This window comes from Pimephales promelas, chromosome 13 (assembly GCF_988280905.1).
Source record: "Pimephales promelas chromosome 13, fPimPro1.hap1.1, whole genome shotgun sequence".
NCBI classification, from domain to species: Eukaryota; Metazoa; Chordata; class Actinopteri; order Cypriniformes; family Leuciscidae; genus Pimephales; species Pimephales promelas.
In genome coordinates, this window is record NC_142781.1 from 1,614,325 (window position 1) to 1,630,448 (window position 16,124).

General features: G+C 34.0%; 1 protein-coding gene across 4 annotated transcripts in view; it reads left to right on the plus strand.

Moving 5' to 3' along the window:
- Positions 1-16,124, plus strand: part of cdk19 (cyclin dependent kinase 19) — a 64,839-nt gene that overhangs the window by 27,474 nt on the left and 21,241 nt on the right. For all 4 annotated transcript variants that reach the window (XM_089118288.1, XM_039666256.2, XM_039666257.2 and 1 more), the window contains exons 4-10: positions 2,975-3,115; positions 12,118-12,175; positions 12,866-12,997; positions 13,074-13,217; positions 13,924-13,993; positions 14,589-14,661; positions 15,877-15,974. In XM_089118288.1, the coding sequence (XP_088974414.1) occupies positions 2,975-3,115; positions 12,118-12,175; positions 12,866-12,997; positions 13,074-13,217; positions 13,924-13,993; positions 14,589-14,661; positions 15,877-15,974 (716 nt within the window). The remainder of the gene's footprint in view (positions 1-2,974; positions 3,116-12,117; positions 12,176-12,865; positions 12,998-13,073; positions 13,218-13,923; positions 13,994-14,588; positions 14,662-15,876; positions 15,975-16,124) is intronic.

The window sequence follows — 16,124 nt, forward strand, 5'->3', positions numbered from 1 at the left end:
AAGGTCATCTAAATTCATACGATAGCTCTGCGTGAAATTGACTGAAACTTATTATTTATTATTATTTAGTATTACTTATTAATAAATTTTTCAGGTATTCAAACTACTACTTCTACTGAAAATCTATCTTAATAGCCGTAGTTGCCTATTCACTTTCATTTTTAGGAGGAGAGCAACTTGGACATTCTGCCATAACAAACTCTTTTTGTGTTCCACAGAAGAAAGAAAGTCAAATGAGTTTCAAAAGACATGAGATTGAGTAAATTAAGTTTTCATATTCGGTTTAAATAATCCTTTGAGAAATTAGCTGAGGAAGCTACTGAACAATTGACTAGTTATTTATATCTTAAATATATAAAATCTTTGAGAAAACACGTCACAAAAACAATCATAGCAACACTACGTTTTAGTTACACCTTCATTATAGTATGTGTACCCAGGGCCGCATTAACCATTAGGGCAACTTGCCCAGGGGCCCACGACATCTAAGGTTTCCCCGGTGGGCCGGTAGTGTTTCGAGGGCGTGAGGGCCGGTCTGATTAAATGTATTCATTGCAAGTTCGCTTGCGCACTTTTGAGGGGAACAAAATTTTTTTTTTTTAATTTCCGATAATGGAGGGTATATTTGCATGTGTTTTTAGCAAAAAGACGCCTGTCACGAAATAGCTACAGTGGCATAGGTCGTTGGCCGTGAAGTGCTTGAAAGAGCTTTTGATGTGCTCGACCCGAGTCCGCTTTTTGCCGAACTCTCTCTTCTCCCTTTTCCCAATACATATGAGATGGAAAATGTATAACCTAACATTAAGGTCTCTAGCGTTATATTTTGCCAACGAACTAAAATCGAAACCATGATATGGCTTTGTGCCTTTATAAAACAGCACAAGACTTTAAAAATAGGCATCCTGTTTGTGCTGGGTGATTACTTTGCTCATGCGATCATCATGGTCATCTGCTGTTTACTCCTATATATAAGCTCAAGGGTTTATTTCTTTCAAGTATAGAAATAAAGACAAAAGTATTTTAATTTTCCTGTATTATAGTGTAATGTAGACTAAAATATACTTTTGAAATATTCATTTTCATTTATAAAGTACATTTATAGGCTATATGGATTTTACGTCATAGGAATAATTATATAAATCATTATTACATTATTATAATAATCGTTTGGCATCTATTGATAATGTAATGTAGACTGAGACTCTCATAATTAAAATGTTTGAGCCCTCTTTATTGTCCTGGTACAAATCAATGCTTTATCTTTGTTTAACCGAGCAGTTCGTGGGTCGAAGCTCTTAATTTTGATATCTCAAAGAGCACGAGATTGATGCATTTAACCTTAAAATGTACAACATGTTCTTGTGGGGGAGCATGCCCCCGAACCCCCCTAGAGGCACAGAGGTCAAATTTTACAAATTCCTATGGGAAAGAACAACCATTTATGAACTTTACTCCAGCATAGTACGACAAAGTTCCTTTTAAGTCAGAAAAACTGTAAATGCCACATTAAAATGTCCTTGGACAAAATATACATTTGGCCTGCCTAAGTGACATTGTGCCCAGGGGCCTCTGAACTCTTAATCCGGCCCTGTGTGTGCAGGTGTATCTTAGTGCCAGTCCACACTGTGATCCACTGCTCTGCTGTGTCATTGTTTTTCTATATAAACATGAGCTAGACGACCTCTGCGCACTCTGCCAAGTTAAAAGAAGTTCAGCTTTGTCAGAGCAGATCTCCTCATGAACAGCTGCGCTTCTGTGTTTGAGATCCTGTCTCCTGTCTTCCACTTTTCGTACAGTTTAGCTCCAATAAAGGCAAAAATACCACAAAAAAAATGAAAAATTCAGAAAAAAGTTACTCTTTGGAAAACATATCTCGAGACTCTGGCTTCTTGTTTTATTTATCATCATTGCGGCCAGTGTTGGGTAAGTTACTCTAAAAAAGTAATTAATTACTAGTTACTAATTACCTCTTCAACAGTGTAATTAGATCACTGTACTAATTACTCTCTCTAAAAAGTATTTAATTACTTTTAATTACTAATTACTTTCAAAATCCCATATCAATCTCAACCAGCTGAATAATACAAGGATAGACATGAATCTGTTTTAATTCTTTCAAATAAATACTATAAAATTGCATGAATTATCCTTAAACAGGCCAAGGTGGAGAAGGTTACATTATAAAAACACACTTTTTAACATCAGACAATACATTTTGATGTTAAACCCACTATTGTTTTATGTCTGATCTCATGACATTTCACACTTTTTTCATACATGTTTTACAATAATTCATACGAATTTGTACGAGTGCGGTCGTACGATTTAGGCACCTCATAAAATGCATACGAATCACTGTGAGATCGGATTGATCTATACACAGTATTTACCTCAATTACATCAGAAGTAACTTTAATTTAATTACAGGTAAATGAAGAGTAATCCCTTACTTTGCATTTTCAAGGGAAAAGTAATTAAATTACAGTGTAAAGTAATTAAACAACACTGGGGCTCTGCAGTTTTGTTTCACACTATTGTGTGGGATCTCACGTTTTTAAAAACAAAAACACATTTGATACACACACACACACATACATACATATATATATATATATAATGAATAAAAATAGCATGAATTATTTATTCATAAATGTCATTTCAGTAGTATTTGTTAAACTGTTTTTTATGTATCTGGTTGTTGACCTTGACACTCAGTCATAGACATGCCAGTGCTATATTGATTGAACTGATGGTTGTCACCTGATCAGTGAGAAAGTATGCAAAGTCATCCGTAATGAGAGATATGTGAGGTGGAGGAGGACAGGAGAACTGGTGTTACTGGTAAACATCACTGATCTCGAATTGGGTGTGTGTGACCTTGGCAGCAGAAACACTAGAGGAAGAAGATTTCTTGTGATCATATGCCTATTCACAACTGTCTCAGACTCAGGTTTTACCCATTCTTATGTTGCAGCACATCATAAAATTTCATCGAGCATCAAAGGCCAACAAGAAGCCCATGCAACTGCCGAGGGGGATGGTGAAGTCGCTGCTTTACCAAATCTTAGACGGCATCCATTACCTGCATGCCAACTGGGTCCTGCACAGAGACCTGGTGAGTCCTGAACACACGGCTGACATCTCATTAACTTTAACACTCTTGATTGTTAATTTAACACTCATATTGTCCATTTGAAAGCATGTGAAGGTGATTTACTACTAATCAAGGAACCGACTTTACTGATTAGATGCGCATAACAATATCGTGCGATATATCGCCCAGCCCTATATCACTAAATGATTGTGAACTAATGATTATGTTAAAACACAACCAACACTATCAGACGACCATGACCATTTGTTCATCTAGCTGTTATAACTCAGTAACAGCAGCCAAACAAAATGAAGAGTTCAGATGCAAAAGCCTCTAAGTGCCATTTGACATTTTCTTCTAGAATGATCATTTTTATCAAGCTTGTATATTTAAGTTCAGTGATTTCAATTAAATGGCAATGATAATTACCTATTAATTGTTATTTAAGTGAAATTACTGAACTTAAATATACAAGTTTGATAAAAATCATCATTAAAGAAGAAAATTTCAAATGGCATTTAGAGGCTTTTGCATCTGAACTCTTCAAATGTATATTGTGTTCATATAAAATATTCAAAGTAGTTAAAGTTTACTTGATTTGATTAGATGCATAATGGGTGCTACGATTAAATCACGTTCATTCAACAATTAATTTTTTTGAGTGCAATAGACAATCAACAAATCACGTGTTTCTCATTTGTGAGAAAAACACTGAAAAAATGAAGTGTTGGCTTTACTTAACTTTTTCATGTAAACAGGTTCCATCGGTTGCACATAACTTTGTTTTGTTAAACAAACATAATTTGTTCATGTAACTTCAACATCATGGAAGTCATTTTAAGCCATCCAATCAAACTCTGAGCTGAGTGTTAAATGAACACTGAAGCAGTGTTAAAGTTAATGAGACAATTAAGTGAATAACTGAGTGATGATTGAGCATTATTGAAGACACCTGATGATAACAAGCAGAATCACTGATGGAGAAAATCTAAAATTGTAAGCCACCGTTATGGAGATCAGTGTGTGCTTTAGTTGGGCTCTTGATCCTTAAAACTTAAGTTTAAACTTTGTTTGTGTGCTGTTATTGATTTATAACAGTCAAATGAACAAAGAAAACTATGTTTTGACATAATCAAGCTGTGATCTGAAAATTCCAAAAAATTGTAATTCTGATGGTTAGGATTAACTTGCTAGCAACAGTTTAGTGATTGTTCAACACATCTGTATTTTCTTATAACAGAAAATATTTAATAAAACTTTTCTGATCAAATCACTTTAATCTTTATGTAGAAACAGATATCAATAATCAGCCTGTGCATCTCAACCATGGTGACAATAATAATCCTTGTTGCCACCAATCACAACTCATTAATGGCTCCCATCATGCATTGCGGTATGAATAAATTATGATCTGAATTGTCTATGTAATTTACTTTTCCTACTTGAATATTCTACTCGTCACCGTTGTTGCCTTAAAGAAATATATTTAAAAAAAACAACTTTTGAGAACATTCTGGATATTTATACAGAATCTCAGTTATACACTAACCAACAGAATAAATCACAGACATAAATTTCAAATGATGAATGTCATTATATGTCCAACATCAGTTTATAATTGTTTATCTTTTTTTCATCTGGCAGGTATTACTCAGGTGCAACAGCAAATTAAAATATAAAAGTTAATAAATATAAGGGTCAAGAGCCCAACTAAAGCAAACACTGATCTCCATAACGGTGGCTTACAATTTTAGATTTTCTCCTTCAGTGATTCTGCTTGTTATCATCCGGTGTCTTCAATAATGCTCAATCATCACTAAATTAATCACTTAATTATCTCATTAACTTTAACACTCTTGAGTCTTAATTTAACACTCATATCGTCCATCTGAAAGCAGGTGAAGGAGATTTACTACTAATCAAGGAACCGGCTTTACTGATTAGATGCGCATAACAATATTGTGCGATATATCGCCCAGCCCTAGTTCAGAGGTGATATATATATATATATATACTGCTATAATCCATAAGATAAATCAGAAATTTGCATCTGTATGAGTTCAATGATTCAGGTCAAATCATTGTGATATAATGATTTCGTGAAAACACAACCAACATCCACAGATCACATTTTCTAGTTGATTATCTGGCTGTTATAACTCAGACAAAATCTAAAGTAAATAATGTGGGGGTCAAGAGCCCAACTAAAGCAAACACTGATCTCCATAACGGTGGCTTACAATTTGTGATTTTCTCCTTCAGTGATTCTGCTTGTTATCATCAGGTGTCTTCAATAATGCTCAATCATCACTCAATTAATCACTTAATTGTCTCATTAACTTTAACACTGCTTCAGTGTTCATTTAACACTCAGCTCAGAGTTTGATTGGATGGCTTAAAATGACTTCCATGATGTTGACGTTACATGAACAAATTATGTTTGTTTAACAAAACAAAGTTATGTGCAGCCGGTGGAACCTGTTTACATGAAAAAGTTAAGTAAAGCCAACACTTTTTTCAGTGAAGCTCCCCTCCCCTGCCTTTCCGTGTTTTCGCTGAAATACACTTCTTCTGAACATGTACAGTATCTCCACTCCAAAAGCAGAAGCATACCATCTCAAATGCAAATCAGAACGGCCTAATGGTGTGGAGCCAGGAAGGGATTAGGACTTGTCGAGCATTAGGTGTGTGTTGATGGACTTATGTCTGTCCTTCTTCAGGTCTTGTTCCTCTTGTTCCTCTTTCCTTCAGTGATTCTGCTCGACAACCGCAGGTGTCTTCAACAATGGTTAAACTTTTACAATTAACTTATTCAATGTGACTTCTGTTTCAGTTATTGCGTTCACATAACTTCAGTAATATTTGAGTGCAATAAACCTGTTAGTTAGTATTGAACTGTTAGTTAAAGGAGTAGTTCACTTTAAAAAAAACTTTTGCTGATAATTTACTCACCCGCATGTCATCCAAGATGTCCACGTCTTTCTTTCTTCAGTTGAAAAGAAATTAAGGTTTTTGATGAAAACATTCCAGGATTTTCTCCATATAATGGACTTCAATGGGGTCCAAACGGTTCAAGGTCCAAATGACAGTTTCAGTGCAGCTTTAAAGGGCTTTAAACGACACCAGACAATGAATAAGGGTCTTATCAAGGACCCTTCGAGTCATGAATCAAAAAAGATTTGCTCATTTTGATGAACGAGTTCGAACAGGAGAGTCACGAACGCTAATCACAGAACAGAGCAAGGCGAGCATTTTTGCTTATAAAAATTAAACTTTTTTTATTTATTTTTTAAATGACCAATCTTTTCACTTGATAAGACCCCTATTCATCGTCTGGTGTCGTTTAAAGCCATTTGAAGCTGCACTGAAACTTACATTTGGACCTTGAACTGTTTGGTTCCCATTGAAGTCCATTATATGGAGAAAATCCTGGAATGTTTTCATCAAAAACCTTAATTTCTTTTCGACTGAAGAAAGAAAGACATGGACATCTTGGATGACATGCGGGTGAGTAAATTATCAGCAAAAGTTTTTTTTAAAGTGAACTACTCCTTTAATTGTTTTAAAATATTTTAGGTTTAAATATTGTACAGTATATAGATGAATTACGGCAGTCAGAAGAGAGTCATAAGTCAAATCTCCGTCAGCAGAAGAGTCTTATGCGATGCGGGCAGGATTATGCACTGCACAGATGCTCTAGATTTAATAAAGTCTGACAAAATGATGAAAATATCTACGTAATCTACATATGTCTACATTTATTGAAGGTGTTTTGGCTTATTTAAAACATTGCCCATTTTCCAGCCTATGCAAATAGTTTTACATATGAAAACATTTTACAGTCAAAGTAAGAAGAATGTAAATGTAAAGTTGTATTTTGACTATATTAGGCTCTTTTTTCCTCCAATCTCAACTAAACTACAATGTGTGTGTAATGTTCAGCAGCTGTTAATGGTGACTGATATGGATCCAGTCCAATGGAAAGTTGTGGCTGTCTGATTGTCTCTCCACTGTTGTGTAATCCCATCAATCCCTGGTGTGTGTGTGGATCAATAGCTTACTCTGAGTCATTAACCCAGTTGTGTATTAGAGAAATAGACTTTGTTAGACTGCTTAACAACTGACTTAGAGTCGGCATGAATTATAAATGTGATCTGTCAGCAGGATATGCAATGCTTTTGTATTTTGGAAGCATATGTCTCTTTTTACTCTCCTCAGACACAATTTGTGCAGTTTACAGTGTTAACAAGTGTTAAAGGAATAGTTCACCCCCAAAAAAGGAAAATTATTTCACTAATTACTTTCATCCCAAACCCATATGCTTTTTCATACAACAATATTACATAAACGCTATATATGTCAAGTAAATGGATTACATGAAGGTGAGTAAATAATGACACAGTATTTATTTTTAGGTAAACAGTTCTTTCATTAGAAACTTCAAACTTGCATAAAAGTAATTCTATACTAATTCTATATTCTGTCATCATTTACTCATCCTTGTGTCCTTCCAAACTTGTAGGATTTTCTTTCTTCTGTTACAGAAGATCTTTAAATTAGATATTTTTTCTCCCACCACACAATGAAAATGGGCTCCACTTTATATTTGCTAAAATATAACTAAAATATGAATAATTGTTTGGTAATTACAGATGCAGTTACACAAAATAATTATATACCATTATTTTTCAGATATGAGTACAAAAATTATATCAAATTGTTAATTTAAATGTTAATAAATAGTAGTTTAAACACTGGTAACACTTTACTTGAAGGGGTGTGCATAAGACTGACATGACACCTTCATAATCATGACATGACATATGGCACGAAATATGAAGGAGGGTTTATGCATGTTTATGACAACCGTCATTAAGTGTCATTGGCGCAATAATTACATTTTTAATGCAAATATGACATTGTTTGAGATGTCTTTGTTATGACACCTTGACATAAACCAATAAATCATAACCTGTCAGTGTCTTTGTCATGACAACTTGACATTACTAAGACAACACAACCTGTCATAAACATGACATAGCAGATTAATGATCAAACTTAAGAAATCACTTAGTTTTATGGGTTAACATTACATTAAACTGTCAGGTAATTGGTTTTGACATTGGCTGTCATGAGGCCATTATAACTTTTTAATGACAAATTGAATGAGTACCACTGTAGTTGAGGTCAAGGAAAAATATCCATGTTATGATTATGAAGGTGTTGTGTCACTCTTATGCAAACCCCTTCAAGTAAAGTATTACCTAATAATTATAATAATTAAGTTAGGATTCAAGCTCCAAAGATGTCATTAAGGTAGAGTAAAAATTGTGTTTGTGTGTGTGTGAGACTCCCTCAATGTTTTGTCCATGCAGTTTTACACTGACTTTAATTTATTTGAGGGTTTATAATCTGCTAGATATGTTGACAGATTGGTATGTAAATGATTTCACAAGCATACATGGAATCTGCATTCAATGATGTCTATTCATATAAAAGGAATAGTTCACCTAATAATTTAATTTGTCATCTCTTACTCTCCCTCTCTGTATGAGTTTCTTTCTTCTGTTGAACATGAAATAATATTTTCAAGAATTATGGTAATCAAAGAGTTGATGGAAGCCATTAACTTTCATAGTAGGAATAACTACAATTATTTTACAGTGACTTTGTTACACTGGGATTATACATTTAAGTACTGAGTAATATTAAGTAATGTTATGTACTCACTATAGGTTTAGGATTAGGGTATATCTAGAAATATTTTCTTTTGTGTTCAGCTGAAGAAAGAAACTCATATAGGTTTGGAACAACTTGAGGGTGAGTAAATGACGACTACATTTATTACATAATAATGTTAAGGGAATGACAACAGCAGTTTTGAGATGCAGTGTTGTGTTGATTGAATTACAGAAACCTTATGGTTGCTGTTCCCATAGCAACATACCCTCATTAAGGCTCGTAGAAACTCAAGAGTCTTGGAATAATTAGAAGACATGCAACAATCAGTCACCCACAACCACATGCAGTAATATCGTCTCTGCGTCTCTCTGTCCGTGCATTTTATTTGATTTAAAGTTAATGTATATCATTTCTGTGTTAGTGGCACCAAGCATACAGAAACCAGTGCCATGAAATAATTTGTGATCTCTTGAAAACGGCAGAAAAATAATGTTGTGCCGTTTGGAAATGTAATTATTTTTGCAGTTCTGTTTGGTGCTGCTAGTACTAATCCTACTAAAAATATATATATAAAAATATGAAAATCTGTGAAATATATGCTTTATTAGAATTTTAAAGTCATTTTTAGGTTTCATGCAGTTAAAAAAAAAAAACTTGTTTCCTCCGGCATAGAAAGTATATTCACTTAAACGTGGCCTGCAGAATTATACGGAAGAGGATTAGGGCCGAGCAATAATACAAAATTAAAACCATCTTGAGATTAAAGTCATTATAATGCGAAATTAAACTCTTCTTGAGAATAAACTCATTACATTTCGAGAAATAAACTCGTTAAATTTCAAGAAAAAAAGTCAAAATAATCGTGAGAATAAACTCATTAAATTCTGAGAATAAAGTCGCTGTGTTTTGAGAAAAAAAGTCGAAATGTAGAGAATAACGCATTCGATCAGTATTCATTGCATAGCCTACTGATAGAGGACATGGCAGAGTTGGATCACTAGTCAAACTATATATTTAGACTTTCTTTCAGTAACAAAGCAATACTATCAACTTTAGCTAATTATGACAGAATAATAATTATCATACGAACTTTAAAGATATAAAAGATATACTCGTTTTTGTCCAACATGTAATGACAACCAGTGGACAAATGCAAGGTAATCGCTGGCTTCACCTATGCGCGATTCATCAAGGTTTCGTGGTTTCCCAGGATACCATAAAAAGCATTTAACACGTTTTTTTTTTCTTGAAACACGACTTTTTTATCGAAATTTAACAATTTTTTTCTCAAAACACAGTGACTTTATTCTCTTTATTCTTTATTCTATTTAATGAGTTTATTCTCAAGATTGTATTCTGACTTTTTTTCTTGAAATTTAACGAGTTTTTTCTCTGAAACAACTTTATTCTCGATATTTAATGAGTTTACTCTCAAGAATGTATTTCGACTTTTTTTGCGAAATTTAACGAGTTTTTTCTCAAAACACAGTGACTTTATTCTCGATATTTAATGAGTTTACTCTCAAGAATGTATTTCGACTTTTTTTGCTAAATTTAACGAGTTTCTTCTCGAAACACAAAGACTTTATTCTCAATATTTAATGAGTTTATTCTCAAGAATGTACTTCGACTTTTTTCTCGAAATTTAACAAGTTTTTTCTCGAAACACAGCGACTTTATTCTTGATATTTAATGAGTTTATTCTCAAGATTGTATTTAGACTTTTTTCTCGAAATTTAACGAGTTTTTTCTCGAAACAACTTTATTCTCGATATTTAATGAGTTTACTCTCAAGAATGTATTTCGACTTTTTTCTTGAAATTTAACAAGTTTTTTCTTGAAACAACTTTATTCTCGATATTTAATGAGTTTACGCTCAAGAATGTATTTCGACTTTTTTCTCGAAATTTGACAAGTTTTTTCTCGAAACACAACAACTTTATTCTTGATATTTAATGAGTTTATTCTCAAGGTTGTATTCTGACTTTTTTCTTGAAATTTAACGAGTTTTTTCTCGAAACAACTTTATTCTCGATATTTAATGAGTTTACTCTCAAGAATGTATTTCGACTTTTTTCTCGAAATTTAACAAGTTTTTTCTCGAAACACAGCGACTTTATTCTCAATATTTAATGAGTTTATTATCAAGATTGTATTCTGACTTTTTTCTTGAAATTTAACCAGTTTTTTCTAGACACACAGCGACTTTATTCTCGATATTTAATGAGTTTATTATCAAGAATGTATTTCGACTTTTTTCTCGAAATTTAACAAGTTTTTTCTCGAAACACAGCGACTTTATTCTCGATATTTAATGAGTTTACGCTCAAGATTGTATTTCGACTTTTTTCTCGAAATTTAACAAGTTTTTTCTCGAAACACAGCGACTTTATTCTCAATATTTAATGAGTTTATTATCAAGATTGTACTCTGACTTTTTTCTTGAAATTTAACGAGTTTTTTCTCGAAACACAACTTTATTCTCGATATTTAATGAGTTTACTCTCAAGATTGTATTTCGACTTTTTTCTCGAAATTTAACAAGTTTTTTCTCGAAACACAGCGACTTTATTCTCAATATTTAATGAGTTTATTATCAAGATTGTACTCTGACTTTTTTCTTGAAATTTAACGAGTTTTTTCTCGAAACACAACTTTATTCTCGATATTTAATGAGTTTACGCTCAAGATTGTATTTCGACTTTTTTCTCGAAATTTAACAAGTTTTTTCTCGAAACACAGCGACTTTATTCTCAATATTTAATGAGTTTATTATCAAGATTGTACTCTGACTTTTTTCTTGAAATTTAACGAGTTTTTTCTCGAAACACAACTTTATTCTCGATATTTAATGAGTTTACTCTCAAGAATGTATTTCAACTTTTTTCTTGAAATTTAACGAGTTTTTTTTCTCGAAACACAGCGACTTTATTCTCGATATTTAATGAGTTTACGCTCAAGATTGTATTTCGACTTTTTTCTCGAAATTTAACAAGTTTTTTCTCGAAACACAGCGACTTTATTCTCAATATTTAATGAGTTTATTATCAAGATTGAATTTCGACTTTTTCTTTAAATTTTACAAATTTTAATCCTCTTTCGTATAATTAAGGCTCAGTATCATCTGAGTTAAATTTTATAATAGTTTTTATTATACAGATATACAGCCACTAAGAGGCCATGACTTGATCAAGGCAAAAATATGAATTACCCCAAAGTTTGAAATAATAATTAGCTTATCCATTTGATGAGGATGTTTTGCCTTAGCACCACAAGTTCACATGCCATTCTCAGAGAAACAGATATATCATTTGTGGGAATTTGTGACCTTTCTTTTTCAGAAACCTGCCAATATCCTGGTAATGGGGGAGGGCCCAGAGCGAGGAAGAGTCAAAATTGGTAAAAAAGCTGTACTGGCTACAGTACATATCATTTTAATATAACTATAGGACTGTTATATTAGGCTGTCTTAGTGAAAAATCCCTTCAATTAGAGTTTTGTAGCAAATTATGTGATATATTATGTAATTCTGCTGAACCTTTTCTTTTTTGGCCAACCTTATTTCCTTTTTAGGTGATATCGTCAAGCTTTAGAGAGCTTAGGCGGGCTATAGGTTCAGTCTGGGTAAATGTGAAGCCATTGTCTTACATAAAGCACTATTCTGGGTGATGACTGTTGAAGGCTGTGGCCGCTATTTTTATCACCATTGGAATTTGTTTTTGTGTTTGGTTACGCTTTTGCTTTCAGTGTTTGCTTGAGCATTGGAGCCACTTCACAACTTTTAATTTAATCTCTCACACAATTTTATTTCCTATTACATTTTTTAAAATGGCAACATTTCAACTTTTTATATGAATCAAATGATCCCTAGAATGTTTTCAATGTAAATTGACTATTTTAATAATACAGTTATGACACCACATTATGACTAGCCCTGAAACCACCGGTCCAGAGACCATAACACAGTCCTTTACCTTCATTATTGGTCCTTTTTATCAGATAATCTTCTCTTCCTCTATAAATGAAAAACTTGAGTACCTGTGATCGGAGTGAGGATATTTATTATGTTAATGTGTTTGTGTGTCATAGCCGATATGGGTTTTGCTCGACTATTTAACTCTCCACTGAAGCCTTTGGCTGATCTGGACCCAGTGGTCGTCACTTTCTGGTACCGAGCGCCCGAACTACTGCTCGGGGCGAGACACTACACCAAAGCAATTGGTAAGTTATGCACTGAGTGTATTTCAGGCTGCCCTATCCGTATCTAATCCGTATTTAATATTCTGTTTCGTTTTAGATATTTGGGCAATAGGCTGTATCTTTGCAGAGCTGTTGACGTCAGAACCAATCTTCCATTGTCGACAAGAGGACATAAAAACCAGCAATCCTTTCCATCATGACCAGTTAGATCGCATATTCAGCGTCATGGGCTTCCCAGCAGGTGACTGGTCCTGAACTTATGAGTTTGAGAGCTGCAATACCCACAGAAAGTGTTAAAATAGACGATGATAGTCAAATTACAACCTGTTGGTGTCTGCGCAGAGATTTATATTTCTTTAGGTTAGGAACAAGGAACTAACAACTTAATACATTATTATGAAATTTCAACAACAATAAAAATCTCCTAGTAGTGTTCTTGATATTGCCATTTCCATTAAGTTTAATTGATCTACGTGTTCTCGAAGCCTATATTAGTTTGTTTTGTTTGTTTGAGGGCTTGTGTGGACCCTCTTCTCACATGTATTTGAGTTTCAACAAGTATATAACTTGCAAATATGAATAGTTCAGCCATTGTTCTGATTGGTTCTTTCAATAGTCAGTTGATTTCACATATCCAGTACTACTTTCCTTTATGTATTATTAAATGATCCCCCCCCCCCCCCAAGTGTAACATAGACACTTTTCTGTTTCTCTGTTGATTTGTTCTGAACGATTCATGACTCATAAGCAACGTTCTTTGTATTATTCTATTAAATTTTAGCATGTAATTGATTTTCTTTCATACTTAGAAATATGTTAGGGTTATGGGTTAACAAGTGCAACCAGTGCAGGTACTTGTACAATGTAACAAATGCTTATTTTAACTCTTAGCCTTGTTAATTGTCACTGTGTGCTATTATATAATCTATTATATTTGTAATTCCTAGATAAAGACTGGGAGGATATCCGGAAAATGCCAGAATATCCAACTTTACAGAAAGACTTCAGAAGAACCACGTGAGTGCTGAAACACCGACGGCAAAAACAAAATGAGTGTTGATTATCACGATTTATATTCATTTATGTGAGTGTTTAACTTTAAATTTTGTCTATCAATACAGTGCTGCACTGTTTGAACACAGCTAACTTTATATATTTCATGTAATGACATAAAAGGCTAATACAAAATGAAATGGTATGTGCGCATCCCAAAAACAATGAGCTTTTTGAGCAGTGCGTGACCAAAAAGCTTTAAAAAGGCCTTCAAATAAGAACTAAATGACAGCACAATCTTCACAAACATGTTATACTAGACAAAACATTGTTTTGACACGAGGACAGTAAGATTACAACTTAAAAGTAATCTCTTTGTGGAACTAAATTGTTGATACTACTCACTTTTCTTCATATACCAAAACACGTTAAAGAGGGCAAACTATGTTTCACGAGATTAAAATGAATGGCAATGTGATTCTTTTCATCGTTCGAAGGGTTGAAATGTTAATTGTCTACCATTATATTTGAGTTTGAGAGCATTTTGTGTATACCTAGAGTAGATTTTACCACCGTGTGCATGAGCATTATATAGTGATTGTTCAGATGTGTTTTACAGATATGCCAACAGCAGTCTCATCAAATACATGGAGAAACATAAAGTCAAACCAGACAGCAAAGTGTTTCTATTGGTGAGTCTGTTACACTTATCTCAACGTTTACATTATATGATTCACAAAAACATTTCTTTTAAAATGGTTACTTATGTATAATAAATTTCAATACTTTTGCAAATATTGTAATAATCCAGACTCCTACTACAGATACTGGTATTGTCCACACAGAGATCTGGCTCACAGAGACTCACACTGTAAAGGGCTTTCTGGACACTAGTCGTCTAATCATTCACAAAATCCCACCAACTCGATTATGCAGATTTGGTTTTGCAAATCCTTAGAAGTTGTCAAGGCTGGGCTGAGGATGAAGACGAGGCAGCGAAGCGGACCAATAAGCAGTGTACTTTACTGGATAAAATGAAGAGTAATAGCACAGACAACACCAGACAGTGACCTAAAGAAGCTGAGGGCAGTTTATAGAGAGCCTAAGCCCCTCCCCTTCCCGTCGACCACCACGGGACCTTATTTCGGAAAAATATTGAATGGTAGTCAATGGCGAGAGACAACAAATATTTTGATCTCGTTTGAATTGTGCCCTGAATTACACATATGATGTTTGTCAATTTAAAATATACATTTTAAAGTAAAGAAAGTGGCAGTTTGATGTAAAACCGTTGAGGTATAAGACTGTGAAAATACATAATTACAAAGACTACAAACCCCAAAGGCGCACATTTTCTCCCAATGAATGAAGCTAACTTTACTGAGGCTAACGTCCGTCATTGTTTCTACAGTCTTACGTTATAATCGTAACGTTACGAGTGTTTTGTACCAGACTGCACACACACGAGCAGCGAATCTCACTCGTTGTTTCACTTCCTGGGAGATGTAGTTCACAGAGCGATTTTCACATAAAACTAAATGTTACTCTTCTGTTTTATGACAAACTGCGACGTTTTTAACTTTCAGAATTATCTTTTAAATAGACAAACATCATATGTGTAATTGAGGGCACAGTTCAGACGGAATAAAAAGATAAGTCGTCTCTCGCCATTGACTACCATTCATATTTTTTACAAAATAAGGTCCCATGAGCCGGAAGCGGAGGGGCGGGACTTAGACTTTCTATACACAGAGAACTAATCATCAAACTAGGAATAGGTGTGTGTAAATCGATGCATAACCATGGCGACGGAAGAAAAAAGACAACAAGCAAATTTAAAGTTCTTGAAAACGGAACAGAAAACACACATCGTGACAGAAATAGTGATGAATATTAATCTGATCCAGCTCCAGAAATTGCTGACGATGGACCCCACCAAAAGAATCACTTCTGAGCAGGCACTGCAGGACCCTTATTTCCTGGAGGACCCCTTACCTACATCTGAGTAAGACTCATCCCACACACACACACACACATTTAAATGCATGCCGAGAGATCTGGAAGAAGGATCAGATTTATGAAAAAAAAGCAAACAAACTCCACAGCCATACAGTATGTGTCTGGTCAGCATGACCTTTCCTAAAGCCTTCCACTT